Source organism: Gopherus evgoodei, chromosome 2 (genome assembly GCF_007399415.2).
Source record: "Gopherus evgoodei ecotype Sinaloan lineage chromosome 2, rGopEvg1_v1.p, whole genome shotgun sequence".
NCBI classification, from domain to species: Eukaryota; Metazoa; Chordata; order Testudines; family Testudinidae; genus Gopherus; species Gopherus evgoodei.
In genome coordinates, this window is record NC_044323.1 from 114,810,535 (window position 1) to 114,828,601 (window position 18,067).

General features: G+C 48.2%; 1 protein-coding gene across 2 annotated transcripts in view; it reads right to left on the reverse strand.

Annotated features, from left to right (window-relative positions):
• The window catches only part of BAG1 (BCL2 associated athanogene 1), a 37,284-nt gene extending 20,233 nt beyond the window's left edge, over nucleotides 1–17,051 (reverse strand). The window contains exons 1-2 of one of the 2 annotated variants that reach the window (XM_030551524.1): nucleotides 16,814–17,049; nucleotides 8,276–8,324 (exon numbers count right to left, since the gene is read on the reverse strand). Coding sequence is in view for 1 of the 2 variants with exons in the window: in XM_030551523.1 (XP_030407383.1) it covers nucleotides 16,814–16,856 (43 nt within the window). In the remaining variant the exon portion in view is untranslated. Of the gene's footprint in view, nucleotides 1–8,275; nucleotides 8,325–16,813 lie in introns of both variants that reach the window. The other variant, XM_030551523.1, reaches the window with a different exon arrangement.
• Between the last annotated feature and the right edge of the window lie 1,016 nt (nucleotides 17,052–18,067).

Here is an 18,067-nt window from a genome sequence, read left to right on the forward strand (position 1 = left end):
TTTTGTTTAGATCTATCTCTGCAAGGAAGAGTGCTCAAGATTTACTTTTTTATTTTAAAAGAAAAGTTATGTCTTCAGCAGTTATTTACTTGCAAATCCCAGCAACATGCTCTGCATAAAAAAAAAAATTGAAATTTGACTTTAATCCACAAAATTGAGTTGCTGTATCAGCTAGGGAATCCAGTAAAATAAATTCTATTTCTCTCCTTCTTTGCCAATTATTTGCTAAAAAGTAGCAAAAAATACGAGTTAAAAAAGTCTATCAAATTAAGGAATCTTTTTTTCCAATTAATTTCAAATTTAGCCAAAACTGTCTAGCTTGGTCCCAGATCTGACCAGTTTTAGGCCAAAATGACCTTTCTGGATGTTAGGGACAATAGCTAAATTTTGGCATACAATGGAAATACAGTCAAGGCCTTAGCAACTATCATCACTCCAAAATATACTGGACAGCAAATTGGTTAAATGGCTATAATCATAAATTCACTGTGAATGGGAGTAGGCTGCAGTGGAGAGAAGTGACTAGGTGAAACACCTCCTGGGTTAAAACTGGGACCTTTGCTTGTCAATTTGTTTACTAGTGACCTAAAGTACAACTGTCCTTGTAGAGTCGCAACATTTACTGATGATTCTCAAATTGTTCATACCTTAAATGGTAGTTATCTTTAAAAAAAATTCAAATACTAGGAAATTAGATCTAAGCAATGCCTTGTGGATTTGAAGCTGGACAAACGCTAAGTGATGCATCAGGATCGAAAAATCAGAAGATAATTTATACACTACGTTGTATTCCTCTTTTCTACTTTATCCCATAAGCTTCTTAATCCTATCTATGTGCGTGTGTGCGCACACACCTTTATATATACTTTCTATCACTCCCTCACATTAACTTTTACCAGGCACCTAACAGCCAGAGGACTAAACCTAACAGTCATAGTTAAGGCTACGATTTAGTCATGGGTATTTTTAGTGACATGTCCATGACATACCATAAATATCCCTGGGGGGGCTCTGCTGGGGAGGGGCTGGAGGGCTGCTGCTGGGTGGGGGTGCCTCAGAGGGCCTGCTGCTCAAGGAGGGTGCCCTGGCACCAGCGGCATGAGCTGCTGGAGGCTGCCGAGTTATAGCTGCTCCAACCACACCCCCTGCCACTTCTATGGCCATCCTGGGACCACTGCCAGGGGCCACCGAGCAGTGGCTGCTCCAGCCACCTCCAGGACCACTGCTAGGGTCTGCTCTGGCCACTGCTCAGGTGGTCCCCGGGGATAACCGCATCGACTGCTGCTTGGGTAGTCCCTGGGGCCAGCTGCCCAGGGCTGCCAGAGCAGCGGCCGGTGCAGCTGGCACTCGGACTGCTCCAGCAGCAGCTGGTGTGTCTGGCTGCAGGGCCACTTAAGCAATATGGCTGTTCCTGGGGCCCCCCGAACAGCCACACTGGCCGCTGCAGAAGTCACACAGGTCGTGGAAAGTCACAGAATCCCTGACTTCTGTGACCTCCGTGAAAGACACAAAGACCTAGTCATAGTCCAGTGTGAAGTATGGGGCAGACCCCATTATCCAGGAGTAAAGCCCAGGTAAGAAGCCAACTCCCTACTTCCCAGCTGCTGGGAAAAGGAAGAGTGCTTGTCTGGAATTCCTTCCTCGTGGCTCTGTCTTTTATATCAATCTCTGTTTTCTTGTTTCACACCTGCACCTCCGGGCTTTTGGGAGGGTAGGGAGTTTCTGTTTCGGCACCATTTCCTCAGTCTCCTGGCTGTTGTGAATAGGGTCTTTCCTACAGAATAGCTCTCCTACCTGCCTCTGCTGTTATCCCTCCCTAGCAGCACCAGAGTGAAATTATGAGCAGCAGCTGAAGCACTAAAACTGTTGATCTGCAGATGCAGGGAGAAGACAAAGCAGATTGCATTCAGTTCTTGTTCAGAATGTTATCTTTGCATCCATAAGATGCTTAATTAAAAAAAAAAGGAAGCTTCAGTTCTATAGAAGTTGGCGGCACTTGCCAAAAAAAAAAAAGCTCCCTAATCCCCAAGTGAATGGATTTTTCAAGCTTCATGTAAATAACTATCTGAATTAAGTTACAAGAGAAAAACAAGGACAAATGCTGAGTTTTTTTGTGACAGAATTCTGAGGGAAAAGGGTCAGTTATTTGAACAATGTTATTTCAGGATATATGTGGGATTAAAAACCTATCTACAGTAACATTTACCTATCTGATTTGGTGTTAAAATGGAATTTCGCTCTAGAAATTAGTCACAGAGAAACAGGGTGTTTAATATCTTTGAATTTCTTACAAGCAGGATGGGTAGCATCACCTATTAATAAGATTACCTGACACTTCCCATTGTAAAAGACCCTTTATTCAGTTGCTTATACCTTTGCCACACTTTAACCATTTGGGCTGAAGTTTTCCATGCCAAATGTCCGCTTCAGGATAAGGATTTTTTTTTTTTTAAATTTCAACCAGTTCAGCCACTTCTGAGAATGAAGCTAGAGGAAAAGATACATTGTTTTGCCCATTTCTTAAAAATCTAGTCACCTCTTTAGAGCAGGATCTGGAAATCTGGCAGGGGATAGCCTTTGTGGCAGGGATGAGTCTTTTGTAAATGCACCCAAATTTTGCCAATTTAGAACCCTCTGAAAAATCATAACTCGCACAGACTCAGTAGACTTCTTGATTTTAGCAGCTGAATTCTCTGAAGATTCCACCTGCAGTGAGCATGCTCCAGCTCAGGGCTGATCAGGACTTTCTCTGCAGCTCTGGACTGTTGTGCTAGGTCCAGGGCCAGGCACCTGATCTGAGAGCAGGGAGCCCCTGTCTCTTGTGCTCTCAATAACCCCTCTGCTGGGCTCAGGCAATGGGGAGAAGAAAGCTGCCTGATTCAAATACATAGGGAACAAGAGCCAGACCAATGGGATATGTGTGGGGCAGGGGAATAGATTGGGTCAAAGAACCTGAGGGGGTCATGGCAAAAACTGGGACTGGAGGACAGGGACTGCAGGGGGGAGAAGGAAGAGGAAAACATGGAAGACACTGGGTTTGTCTGTAACTGAAAGCTGGGGGCACAGACTAGGGATGCAACTAGCTGGGCAACGAGAATGGGACTGGGAGCCAGAATGTTGGGGGAAGGGGGAGGAGACTGAGCTCATATGAGAAGTCAGAGGAACACTGACTGGGACTGAGCAATGAGATTGGGATTGGGATGAAAAGCCGGACAAGTAGGGACTGGGACTGACCAGGTGAAGAGGATGGGCCTGAGACAAGAAGCCTATGGTGGGGAAGACACATGATTGGGACAAGTGGGAAGGGATATGCATAAGGGTTACAGGGATCCCCTGGATCTAGTGCCTACATACGAGTCCACCCAAAAGTACTATGTAAGATCTCTGCTGAAGATCTGGGTCATTCTGGCCCTCACTGTGAAATGTATGTATGGATAATATGTAAGGAGTTACATTTATATACTGAAAATTATGTTCTTAATGTCAGAGTGGGGCCGGTCACTGGAAGATGATAAACAAGTTATTTTCAGGCAGGAGACACTTATCTACCTTTCTGGCTATATGTAGGTTGAATATTGTATACTTCACAATGGATGCCCATTTATAGTCTGAGCCAAATGCTAATGAAGAGATTGTATATCTTCAAAAAGATGATGTTTACAGGAAGAAATAAACCAATGAATTTTTGGACTGTAACAGAGAAAGAGGCACTCTCTGCATCCTTCACCAAGGGCACAAGCTGCCAGCGTGCTTGTTTTTTATGAATGGAAGATTACAGCTAGTCTGGCTGTTTGAAGCTGGGAGAGAAACTTTGGGTGAGCTAATCTTTGAGAGAACTTGTTGTTAGTTAAATTTAGGGTCTAGGAAGCATATTATGATTTATTTTATATGTAACCATTTGTTTCCATTAATTTCACTTGCTTCTTCTTGAATCTCTGTTCTTTGTTAAATAAACGTCTTGTTTGTAACTATAAACATATCTAAATGCTGTGCGGTAAGCGGAGTGGTGATCTAAGGTGTAACTGGTAAGTTGTGATGAACTGTTCCTTTGGGAACAGAGGATCTGAGAATTCTCTGCATGTCCAGTGGATCGGGGGCTGGGTACTCTATATGCTCAGAGGACCTGAGGGTTGGAAAGTGCCTACTGTTAACCTGTAAAGACAGAGTGGGGCCTCTGGAGGCCTGGAAGGCAGTGCTTCTCTTGTCAGAGGCTGGTGGTATTGGAAAACTGTCCCACAGCAGGTACAGACAAAGCTTCCTTGTGCTAATTGCAGCTGGTAGCAGGGTGCTGCACAACCTTGGGTATCCCCAGGAAGTGTCACAGGGAATGGGACAGAAGTGATCAAGTTTGCAGGGGAATGGGCAGAAGAGTTTGTGCCCACTAGACATGCTTCCCTCCATAGCCTGGAATGGAACATAAGATTTCTGAGTCTCACTCGCACTCTACTATCAGCAAATATCTGTGAAATCCACTGGCAAAGTGTCTCATCCCCCTCTAGTGCTGGTTCACATAGAGGATAACAAACTACTACTGTTTTCAGTTACTTCTTTAGCTCAAGTGGTAGATCTGGGTGGTGGCTCTAAAGCTGGGGCTGGCAAACTTTTTGGCCTGAGGGCCACATAGGGTTTTGGAATTGTATGGAAGGCCGGTTAGGGGAGGCTGTGCCTGCCCAAACAGCCAGGCGTGGCCCAGCCCCCGCCCCTTACCCCCCCTCTGCTTCTTGCCCCCTGACGCCCCCTCCAGGACTCCTGCCTCATCCAACTCCCCCGTTTCCTGATGTCTACCCCCCTGCAGGACCCCTGCCCCACCCTCCCACCCCCCCAAACTCCCTGTACCCTGACTGCCCCCTGCTACCCCATCCTACCTGTCCTCTCATTCCTGACTGCCCCCTCTCCCCCCTGGACCCTGCCCCATCCACCCACCCCTTCTCCCTGACCGCCCCTGGAACCCCTGCCACCTCATCCAACACCCCTCCTTCCTGACTGCCCCCCAGGACCCGTGCACCCATTCAATCCCCCTGTTCCCTGCTCTCTGACCACCCTGACCCCATCCACACCCCCACCCTCTGACCACCACCCCAAACTCCCCTGCCCTCTATCCAAACCCCCCTGCTGCCTGCCCCCTTACCGTGCCGCCTGGAGCACCGGTGGCTGGCAGCATGGCTGGAGTCAGCCACGCCACCACGCAGCACGGAGCACGGAGCACCGGGTCAGGCATTGTGCCGGCAGTGCAGTGAGCTGAGCCTGCAGGGGAGGAGGAACAGCGGGGGAGGGGCCAGAAGCTAGCCTCCCGGTCCAGGAGCTCAGGGGCTGGGCAGGAGGGTCCCGCAGGCCGGATGTGGCCCCGCGGACCGTAGTTTGCCCACTTCTGATCTAAAGTGTCCAACCATACTGGCTGACTGTCAACATGATGGAATTTCTGCTTTTTTAGTTTGTTTTTAAGAAGCTAGGAAATCTCTCCCTCTCTCTCTCTCTCTCACACACACATTAAAAGAACATTATTATGGTTGCAAAGTCACAAACTCAAAAGTTATGAAATGCCAGAATTAAGGTTGCCTTGGCACCTTATAGTTCAAAGCACAGTTGCAGCTGCGGGTGCTCTGTACTTCTGCAAAAGTTTGGTTTAAGTAATTTGACTGGCATCACATACAAACTCTGAAACACAGGCAGGGTTAGAATCCAGTTCTCTCAATCAGCATTCTACTATCTTAACCATGATACTGCCCTTTTTCGTCCTGCCATCCCCTGCCTCATTCACTACATACTTTGCAAGAGGGAGGGTGGATAGGGCCTGGTCTGCATCCATAGCCAGGTCCATGCCTTTCACTTCCAGGCCCTGCAGAGACATCTTTAGCGTGCTGGCACACCTCTTCCTCCAAGGGCTCTGATATGATCGGCAGCTCTTTTATCTCCACCTGAGATGTTTCCCTCGAGACCTCTATGAGAGGCCAGTCTTTTACCCAGACTTCCAGGCTTAGAAGCTAGACTCCATGACCAGGTCCATAACAACTGCCAAGGGGGAGGACTTCCTGCTGCAAAACCCTCATCTATGTGTGCAGGTGATGGAGACCCCCTTGGTGCACTGGAGTTGGTCCTGGCTGGTACCAAAGTTGGAGACCTCCTAGCCTACAATCAGAGGGATCTGATAGCACTTAGCCAGCGTATGGGGCCGTCCATCCCATGTCACCTGTCGTGTGCTCCAAGAGGTGAGGGCAGCTTTGCCTCTTTCTTTCCTTGAGCAGGTCCTGCAGGAGGTTGTTCCCCACCTGCCTTTCACCGCAAGCCCTCTGGAACTCGTCATCAGGCCCCTGCCCCAAAAGCCTTCGAGGCCGCCCCAGACATGCATTCTAAGTTGGCTGAACACCAGCCAGCCAGTCTGCCTCTGAACCATGCCCAGGAAACATCTGCATGTGCTTATGCTTCATACTTCCACTTCCTTGCCTTTGTGTCCCACCCCAACACCAAATGGCAGGACTTGTCGCTACCTAAGGAGGGCGAGAAATGCCAGTGGGGCAGTCTGTACTCCATGCTGGTCCCATGGCCCACTGGGGATATCAGCTGGCAGCTCCATAATGAAACCATAAGCACAGGCATGTATCTGGCACGGTTCACAAACTCCCTTGACACCTGTCCTTTCTGTAGCAAAATGGAGACTCTGGCGCACACCTATATGGAGTGTGTCAGGTTACAGCCGCTCTTCCAGCTCCTCCAGAATCTCTTACTGAGGTTCTGGCTGCATTTTCCCCCACACCTCCTGATCTTTGCACACCCCGTCTGTGGCCCCACAAACTCGCAGGACCTCCTTACCAACCTCCTGCTGGCGCTGGCCAAGAAGGCCAGCCACCATACCAGGTGGAGGAAGTTGGAAAAGGGAACGGAAATAGGCCCCACAGTGCTCTACAACTGTGGGGCCTATTTCCATTCACTTGTACAGTTCCACCTTTGAGCAGAGTTCCTGTGGGTAGTATCCACTGACTCTCTAGATACCTTGGAGCAGTTAGTACTGTCGGGGGATCTCTGCTCGGTGTCCCCTTCGGGTTACCTGATTTTTTTCCTACGACCTTCACTCCCATCCCTGTTTTTTCATTTGTTGTTTCCAGTATTCAGCCTGTGTCCACTGGTCCTTCCCCTCAGATGAGGCGGAGGGCCTTTAGCTATGGTCAGGCCTAAGCCCACCATCATCCCCTCTCCTCACCCCATTTCCACAATACATTCACACCTTCCAACTTCTGCCATAAATGAGGCAGCAATTCTGTAGATAACAGCCTTCTTTACTAAAGAACCCTGATTTATCTCCAGATCATGTCCACCCTGTGCACTGAAGGAGGCAGGGCTCAAGTGAAAAAAACAGTATGTGATAATGTAATTAAAGACTATTAAAATGCATACTTACAAGGCAGACAAATAAGATAATCTTAATTCTGACATTCCATACTTTTGAGTGCTTGACCTTGCAACCTTAATAATGTTCCATTTAACCTAGTTTTTTTGTGTGTAATTAAAATTAAATTGGCCATATCCTGCACAATCAATTTCTTGTGATTGGAGTGGTCAGAGGCATTGGCTGACCTCTGGTTCTGTTTTCAGTGCAGTGTAATTTTTGAAAGCAAGAGCACTGTGCAATTACGAATTGCTCCTTTATATTACAAGTAAGAACAATTTGAAGGGCTACTATATTTCACAACGCAACTATTCCGAGAAAGGTTGATTTAATTTTGTTAAAAGCAGGATATGACATGAGATGCATGACAAGTGACTTGTATTTTATTTAAATTTTTGTTGAAATATATTATGGAAGAGTCATTCTTAGGTGCAAACTAGATACTAACCTGGTAACAGATGTAAAAACCTTTGGATATAAAGTAATTCCCCTCGGCTGGACTGACACAAGAGTAAAATTAACACCTGTCATTTTAAATCTACCATTTAATTTTTTGAATCAGTTTAATTTTAATACTTTTTCTTAAAATAATGACAGCAATGGTGAAACAAACAAGAGCCAACCAAACATGGAATAGACAGTAATATTCATACCCTGGAAGAGATGTATGTTAAACTGCATACTGGAAAGTATCTTATATCTTCCTCTAAAGTAGCTGGTATTGGCCACTGTCAAGAGACAATATACTGGACTGGCTGTGATCCAGCCTGGCAATTTCTATATGACCAGGGAATTGCTTGAATTTCCCATATGTTAAAAACACTTTTAAGACCTAGAGTAGCAGAGGACTATGGGCAAGGCTCACCCAGTCCCCAAAAAGCCACATCCAGTTACCTGAGATTGGGAGAAGTAGATCAAGAGCTCTGGGGAATGGTTTTGGTCCCTGGGAACAAAGAGACACTTAGGTTGTTAATAGCCAGGGCATCAACAATACAGGAAGAGGCTCAACTGGAGCTGCTGTCCCTCACCCACCACACACAATAATGCCAGTATACTGTATTTTACAACTTGGCCTCTGCACATTATTTTCCATCTACTGATTAGCTGTTTATTCCAATCTGCTCCATCCCACTTCCCTCAAAGTCCCTGGTGACAAATTCACTCTCCATGCTCTTCTCCATCCTTCCTCTCCTGCTCTCTATAGTCACACTTTTCCTACTAACTCACTCGTTAACTCTTTAATACCCTTTTCTTGTCATTCTCTATTCCATAATAAAAAACCATGTAATTAACAAGATCTGTCAATCATTATTTTGATTAGTAGGGATATCACATTCAACCTTGGAGCCTTCTGCTTTGACTACCTGCCTTCAAACACGCTAATGTGATAGGGAAACCTGCCCACCCAAGAAAAAAAGGAGAAAGAAAAAACCCACAATTAGTTTCCATATACAGTTTGAGATACTATTTTTTCCCATGCTTTGTATATGTAGGCTGGAATTTGTTCCCCTTAGCCTGGAAGTTCTCTCCCTTGCCTCAGGTGTTTTATAATAATGACTCTTAGCACTCAAGTGTCTGTTTACAGCTTCTAAGCTAATTTCAGGTTTTTGACCTTGTTCCTGCCTTTTGTCCTGCTGTTTGAGTAGTTCAGGGTCCTTTATTATCTATGTAGCTGTGGCTAGGGTTAAGTGAAGTCTATCTTCAATTGGAGATATTGTGAAAGATTTTTATCTGTTAACCCAAAAACCAGCCTGTCTCTGATATGTTCAAGTTTTGCAGTTTCAGAGCTCTTATGAAATATTCATTTTCCCTTGGTTCCTGAATTCTCTGGTGAAAACATGCTCTTTCATAAACTACATTTCTCTGAGGTAAAAAGTATGCATCAGACATCGCTAGAACCCTCTCACAGTCACCTTTGTGACTGTCTTCAGTAAAGTCAAAGGATTTAAAGATATGCTCTACCTGCTTCCCCAGATTAAAGAAACTGACTAAATATCTCTAGTTTCTTGGTGGAGCTTTGTAGCAATTTGAAATCTTGTAAAATACTGCTTCCAGACTGTCCATTGTGAAGGCCTGTCAAAGCAGAATCTCTGTGAGGCATTGAAAAGTGCCATACTGATGAAATCCTGCAACCTTTGTTGCTTTATTCCCTCTTTCTGCAATCTTTGTTGCTTTATACCTTCTGTTTGCTCTCTTCTGGCATTAGTTAACTTCTGATACCTGCCATGTACTTATATACGGTAGGTTGCAAGGCTGCTACTAAGGTCAAGCTTCTGTATCAGATATACATTGATTACAGAGTTTACTGCTCAGAAATACACACCAGATATGTTCACTATAAGATCCTTTAAAGCTCCTTCTGGCTGAATAATATATGGTTTACCATTCCATTACAGTGCTAAAGACTCTAGTCACAATTGGTGCCTCATTACTCTGGGCACTAATCAAACAGAGGGTATGGCTACATTTGGAATTTCAAAGCGCTGCCCTGGCAGCACTGCGGGAGCGCTGCCGCAGCAGCGATTTGAAGTGAGTGTAGTCAGAGCGGCAGCGCTGGGAGAGAGCTCTCCCAGTGCTGCACGTAAACCACATCCCTTACGGGTGTAGCGTGCAGTGCTGGGAGCCCTGCTCCCAGCGCTGCCGCCCTGATTACACTGAAGCTTTACAGCGCTGTATCTTGCAGCGCTCAGGGGGGTGTTTTTTCACACCCCTGAGCGCGAAAGTTGCAGCGCTGTAAAAAGTGAGTGTAGCCATGGCCAAAGAGAGAGTCAATCCTGCCCTGAACAGATTATAATCCAGGATACTTGGGCCATGGCTACACTGGAGAGTTGCAGCGCTGGTGGTGGGTTTACAGCGCTGCAATTTAGTAACTGTTCACACCTGCAAGGCACATCCAGCGCTGCAACTCCCTGGCTGCAGTGCTGGCTGTACATCTGGTCTGCTTGGGGTGTAACGATTGCAGCGCTGGTGATGCACCGCTGCTCGTCAAGTGTGGCCACCAAAAGTGCTCTAATTGGCCTCCAGGGTATTAGGAGGTATCCCAGAATTCCTGTTCACAACAAACCGGAAGAGTGGGTGAACTCTGGGCACTCCGGAGCTGCTTATCTAAAAAACAAACACAGCTCCTGTTTGCTTGAGCGAGCGAGGGGAGGCAGGCAGGGGAATTGCTTTGGAATGTTCACAGCTGTTTGCTTGAGGAGAGAAGCCACACGGCAGAGGGGGAGGGAGGAGTCCTTGTTGGGCAGCTGCTTATGTGGTCTGAAGGCTATTTAGGAGTGCATAATTTGGATTTAGTGAATAAGAGAGGGGTGAGGGAAGGGGTCGAAACTTTTAAAATGATTGAAGGTAGGTGCTGTGTATCTTCCAGTCCTTAGAACTTGCAAGGCAGGGAGCTGACAACAGTGTCAGCTCCAAAAATCCACTCTCTCTGTCTCCCCCATGCTCCCTGTCACACTCCACCCCACTTCCCTCTTTTGAAAAGCACGTTGCAGCCACTTGAACGCTGAGATAGCTGCCCACAATGCACCACTCCCAACACCACTGCAAAAGTGGCCACACTGCAGCGCTGGTAGCTGTCAGTGTGGCCACACTGCAGCGCTTTCCCTACACAGCTGTATGAAGACAGCTGTAACTCCCAGTGCTGTACAGCTGTAATGGTAGCCATCTCCTTAAAAACAAATGAAAGGCAGGAAAGAAACACAACATTGCTATTGTCAGGGCTTGGCTACACTTGAGAGTTGCAGCGCTGGTGATGGGGTTACAGCGCTGCAACTTACTCTGTGTCCACACTTGCAAAGCACGGCCAGCGCTGCAACTCCCTGGCTGCAGCACTGGCTGTACACCTGGTCTGCTTGGGGTGTAGCGATTCCAGCGCTGGTGAGGCAGCGCTGCTCATCAAGTGTGGCCAGCAAAAGTGCTTTTATTGGACTCCAGGGTATTAGGAGGTATCCCAGCATACCTTTTCAGCCACTCTGCTCATCGTTTCACACTCCACTGCCCTGGGCTCAGGTAACCCACCCTTTAAATGCCCTGGGAATTTTAAAAATCCCCTTCCTGTTTGCTCAGCCAGGTGTGGAGTGCAATCGATCAATCAATCACTGACCATGCCTCCATGCCCCAAACGAGCCCCAGCATGGAACACTTGCGAGCTGCAGGACCTCATCAGCGTTTGGGGTGAGGAAGCTATGCAGTCACAGCTGCGCTCCAGCCGTAGAAATTATGATACCTATGGCCAGATATCAAAGTCCATGCTGGAAAGGGGCCATGAACGGGATGCGGTGCAGTGCAGGGTTGAAGTAAAGGAGCTGCGCAGTGTCTATTGCAAAGCCCGTGAGGGAAACCGCCGCTCAGGTGCTGCCCCTACAACCTGCCGTTTTTACAAGGAGCTGGATGCGATACTTGGGGGTGACCCCACTGCCAATCTGAGGACCACGATGGACAGTTCAGAGCAGGGAGAGGAGGGGGAGGGTGTAGAGGAAACCGAGAGTGAGGCTACTGAGGTGGTGGGAGACACCCTGAAGTCTCAGGAGGCATGCAGCCAGGAGCTCTTCTCAAGCCAGGAGGAGGCTTGCCCGTCGCAGCAGCTGGAACTTGGTGAAGAAGAAGCAGAAGAGTGGGTTCCCGGTAAGCAGATTTTATTTTTAGAATGGAACTGTTTTGGGAGAGGAGGGTGGGGGTTATGGCTGCCTGCATGCATGCCTTGATGTGGTCTATCATGTTGCGGTAATCGGCCTCGGTAATCTCTTCAAAAGTTTCAGCTAGAGCGTGGGCAATGCGCTTGCGCAAGTTTATAGGGAGAGCCACTGTGGTCCTTGTCCCAGTCAGGCTAACGCGTCCGCACCACTGTGCCGCGAGGGGTGGAGGGACCATTGCTGCACACAGGCAAGCTGCATAGGGATCAGGGCGGAATCCACATTGCAATAGAAGACCCTCCCGCTCTTCCCAGGTAACTCGCATCAGCGAGATATCTGGCAGGATAAAATCCTGTGGCAAATGTAGGGATAGTGTTCATTGCAGGTCCCCCCCAGCTGCTCTCTGCTTTCCCCAATGCACAGAAACCCCAGTGAGCCCTGACTCAAGCAGCTCCCCTTCCCAGGTGAGCCGCGGCAGAAACATGGCTTCATTAATCACTCATTCCCCATTACTCACCATGTCTTCGCTGCTGTGGCCTCTCTGTGCTATGTTTGCTATGTGTAAATGATGCTACAAATAGTCTACAAACTCCTTCACTGTGATTATAAACAATGCAGCCTCTGTAACAAATGTTTCTGTTTTTTTTAAGTGTCCTTGAATCCTCCGGCCCTATCACAGCCTGCTGAAAGACTACAGAACTTGAGGAGGAAACCAAGAAAAAGCAAATAAGATTTGGTGAAAGCAGTTATGAATCAGTATGCCAGAGAGAATAAGAGGCTGCAGGACTGGAGAGAGAAAATGCATCAGTGGAGGGAAACACAAAGCAGGAGAAAGGAATTGGCTACCAAGAAAAGCACAAAGCAGCTGATATGCCTCCTGACGCGCCAAACGGACTGTCTGCAGTCACTTGTAGCCATGCAGGCAGATCACTACCGTGCTAACCCGCCCCCCCCCAAAGCTCCCTCCCTTGTGCCCCACTGTTTGCTCAAAACCCACTTCTCCAGCATCCTGGTTCTTACCACCACCAGCTGCCCCCAACACCTGTACGTTCGCCTACCAGCCCTGAGAACTATGACCTTTACCCTATGCACGCAACCCCCACCACCATGCAGCATATTAATCCTGAAGTGCAGCAGGCATTGCACAGCACTCCAGGCAGGACATATTCAAACCTCTGACTGTACAGTTCAGCACCCTACCCCCCTGCCCTTTTATGTACTGTATTTTGAATAAATGATTTCTTGGCTTTTAAAACAGTTTTTATTATTGCAGAAAGTGAAACATACTGTACCCCAAGGGAAAAACAGGGACTGCAAATCATTGTAATCACTGCACTTCACTCCTGTGCAAGGCACAAACATTACTGTTGGCTTTCAGCCTCAAATTGCTCCCTTAAGGCATCCCTAATCCTTGTAGCCCTGTGCTGGGCCTCTCTAGTAGCCCTGCTCTCTGGCTGTGCAAATTCAGCCTCCAGGTGTTGAACCTCGGAGGTCCATTCCTCACTGAATGTTTCACCCTTCCCTTCACAAATATTATGGAGGGTACAGCACACGGATATAACCGCAGGGATGTTGATTTCCCCCAAGTCTAGCTTCCCATAAAGACATCTCCAGCGTCCTTTCAAACGGCCAAAAGCACACTCCACAGTCATTTGGCACCAGTTCAGCCTGTAGTTGAACTGGTCCTTGCTCCTGTCAAGCTTCCCTGTATATGGTTTCATGAGCCATGGCATTAACGGGTAAGTGGGGTCTCCAAGGATCACAATGGGCATTTCAACGTCCCCTACTGTGATCTTGCGGTCTGGGAAAAAAGTCCCGGCCAGCAGCTTCCTGAACAGGGCACTGTTCCAAAAGATGCGTGCATCATGCACCTTTCCAGGCCAGCCTGTGTAAATGTCAATGAAACGCCCACGGTAATCCACAAGCGCTTGGAGAACCCACAGAGAAATACCCCTTCTGATTAACGTACTTAGATGCCAGGTGGGGTGGTGCCAGAATAGGAATATGCATCCCATCTATCGCCCCTCCACAGTTAGGGAAACCCATTTGTGCAAAGCCATCCAGAATGTCCTGCACGTTCCCCAGAGTCATGGTTCTTCTTAGCAGGATGCGATTAATGGCCTTGCAAACTTGCATCAACACTATTCGAACTGTCGACTTTCCCACTCCAAACTGGTTCGCGACCGATTGGTAGTTGTCTGGAGTTGCCATCTTCCAGATTGTAATAGCCACCTGCTTCTCCACTGATAGGGCAGCTCTCAATCTCGTGTCCTTGCGCCACAGGGTGGGGGCGAGCTCAGCACACAGTCCCATGAAAGTGGCTTTTCTCATCTGAAAGGTCTGCAGCCACTGCTCGTCATCCCAGACTTGCAGGACGATGTGATCCCACCACTCAGTGCTTGTTTCCTGAGCCCAAAGGCGGAGTTCGACGGTGCTGAGCATGTCCGTTACTGCCACAAGCAATTTAGTGTCATGCGCATCAGGCGAATCGATATCATCGTCGAACTCTTCACTGTCACTCTGGAGCTGAAGGAATAGCTCAACTGCCAAACGTGATGTGCTGGTGACATTCATCAGCAAAGTCCTCAGCAGCTTGGGCTCCATTTCTAACAGAAATCGTGCTGCAGACTCACAATGGCGCCAAACTGCTGGGATGTGTAGCAATGCACCATGAGGCGTTGGGACAGGAAGCGGAATGACCTGCACCCTTCCGTCCCCTTCCCACAACGCCAAAATGGGATGAGGTGCTCTGTGGGAAAGCTGCCCACAATGCACCACTCCCAACAGAGCTGCAAATGCTGCAAATGTGGCCACACTGCAGCGCTGGTAGCTGTGAGTGTGGCCACACTGCAGCGATTTCCCTACACAGCTGTATGAAGACAGCTGTAACTCCCAGCACTGTACAGCTGCAAGTGTAGCCATACCCTCAGACACTAAGGGCAATGACTACACTTGCAGATGTAGAGCACTTTGAGTTAAACCAGCCTTTGTAGAGCGCAGTAGGGAAAGCGCTGTAGTCTGTCCACACTGACAGCTGCCAGCGCACTAGCATGGTCACATTAGCAGCTCTTGCAACAGCGACAGAGAGCACTGCATTGTGGTAGCTATCAAAGCATGCAAGTGCCTGCAACGTGCTTTTCAAATAGAGGGGTGGGGGAGGAGTGTGACAGGGAGTGTGTTGTGTGTATGTGGGGGGAGAGAGTGGGTTTTGGGGGGCTGAGAGCATGTCAACATGCTGTCTTGTAAATTCAGATGGCAGCAGACCTCCCCTTCTCCTCCCCTCCCTGCCTCTCTCTCTCACACAGCATTCCACAGTAATGGTTGCTTTGTCTCAGAGCAGATAAGCATGCTGCCGTTAAAAGGAGCTTTCAAAGTGCATATCCAAAACAATGAAAAGAGTGGCCACTTAAGGGGATTATGGGACGTTTCCGGAGGCTGATCAGAGCGCAGTAATGCAACACCTTGTTCACACTGACACTGAGGCGCTCCAGCGGGGGCGCATCAAATGTTATTCTACTCGCCGAGGTGGAATACCAGGAGTGCTGCAGCCATGGAGTCAGAGTGCTCTATGTGCTTTGCAGCGTGTACCGGTAGCGAGCTGATGTGCCCAGGGCTCCTTTAATGTGGTGTAACTTGCAAGTGTAGCCAAGCCCTCACACACATACCTACAACTCTAGGATCGGGGACCCTACTTTGTAAACATGAGATAAAGTCAACAAGAATGAAACTGCAGCAAAAAGCTCCTGTTAATAGATTAAATATCTAGATTACATAATTGTACTACAATGATTAATTTAAAAGTCCAGATGCCTATATCCTTTTCTCAGGAGGAACACCAGCCTTCTTGAAATTTATGAGTTTTTCTCGCCTGATTTCTTTTTCTACCATAAATCAAGTACTGTTTACCTGCGTGGGCATTTCACAATATAAGTAATAATAATATAACGCTTTTCATCAGTAGATCTTAAAAAGCTTTACAAAAGCTGGTCAATATCTTTATCCCCATTTTACAGACAGTGAAATAAAGGCAGACAGGTGAAGTGATTTGCCCAAATACACCCAGGTAGCTGTTGCTCTATCCACAAGGCTATACCGTCTCCCTGTATTTATTAAATACATCAAAATTGTTGACACATTTTCCAAAAATGTCTTGATTTTGGTTTTGTCAGCTGTCTAGGCATATATTCAGAAAAAAGAGCATTAACTCCCATGTTACCGATGTTGAGTTTAGTTTGGTTGCACATGGGCAGAGGAGTCTACCTACCGCAGGATTAGTGCCTAAGTTATTAGTTTTGTTTTAAACATTTATGAGGGAGACTCTCTCTTCCTCCTTGAGTATGGAGCGCCTGGCACAAGGAGACCACGATCCCAGATCTGGGCTTCTGCCGCTGCACTATTCATATCAGGGCAAAGCAAAAAGGACTTTGTGCTGCTGGTTCAAAGCCCTTGTGGGGCTGCGGGATTTGGTGTTTAAGCACCGCGTGGTCCAGCGCTACAAGAGGCACAGGCCGGGCCCGGTCGGTCGGATGGACCCGGGGGATATTTTGAGCCTGGGAGCGGCGCTGATCGCTAGGGACACGGGACCTGGGTCTGCGGGGGTCACCGGGGAAAGGGTATCGCCGGGCCCGGGCCCTGCCTGCGGGGCGCGACCGCTCCCCTACCCGGCCACGACGGCGGGACCCGCCTCCCCCGGGAGCCGAGCGGGCTGGGCCGGGGCGGACCCCTAGTGACACCGGCTGGAGCCAGCGGTGCCCCGGGGAGACCCGGCCTCTGCGCCCCGCGCTCCCTGGGCGCCTCTTACTGTAGGTGACGGTCACGGTGACTGGGGTCCCGGGCGCCGCCATCTCCGCTCCCCGCCGCCACCACCAAGTGCCTCCGGGGCGCGCCGGAAACAGCTTCAAGGAAGCTGCTGGGGACACCGGAAGCGAGTCCCAGCCCGGTCCCCCCTCACGGTGACGCAACCGCGGGCCGCCTCCCGCCCCCGTCGGCACAGACCCCGGGGAGCCTTGCACCGGCCCCCCGAGGCCGCTCCCGGCCGGTTCCAGGCGCGCGCCGGAAATCAGGCCCTCGCGTCTGACTCCTCGGCTACTGACGTTTTGGGGCCTGCCGGACTCAATTTTTGAATGCTCGGGGCGTGCAAATGTAGAGTCCGCCTCACCCCCGTTTGCTGCCCTTCAGCTAATGGCCCCAGCAGGCAAGGGGAGATGCTCTAGGCCCCTGCTAGAGGGCCCAGGACTCCTGGAACCTAGACCTCAATCCTGCAACAATTCGCTTGTGTGTTACTTTGCACACGGTGTCATCTCCTTCGCTTCAATGACACCACTCACAGTGTTAAATCGTTACAAGATTGGGGCCCTAAGGCTGATAGATCAGGCTGTAATTAAAGTTCAATTTGTACTTTCCTGAGCTATGGCCTACAAATGTTGAACTTTTGTTTTCTGCACTTTTCTCTTTTAGAACTGGCACCCTAAGATTGTTGCGCTCTGTGAACACAGACCCGTTTGGTACCTTCTCTAGAAGATGTTTTTGCATTTTATCAGTGCAGGGTACAGGAAACATTCAAGTGAAGCTGTAACACTGAGAATTTTTGTAATCATATACAGAGTTGACACCACTGTAATAAAAAAATGCCCACAAAAGGTGTAAATCAATTTTCTTTAAAAAGTTCTGGAGACTTGCACATTTTGAGGAGACAGATACACCTAACTAGGAAAGCAAAAGGGTACCCTATGTCAACCAAAAAATCAATGCAAAGAATTATGCATCTGCAAATCTCAAAATTGAATGAGAGCCACTATAACATTTAATTGGCAGGAATATGCAGTTGTACACTTCTTGCTTTTGTTCATTGCTGCCCAGAGGAAACAGGCATGTTTATTAAGAGCATTTCCATTTATAAACAAGAAAAGCACTTTGGATTATCTCCAGTAAGAGTGCAAGTATGATTACACCAACAGTCAGTTTCACAGCAACTTGGAAAAAAAAATATGTTGACATTACTATTTTAGCACTTAAACTACAACAAATGGATAACTTGTTGAAAAACACCAAGCAA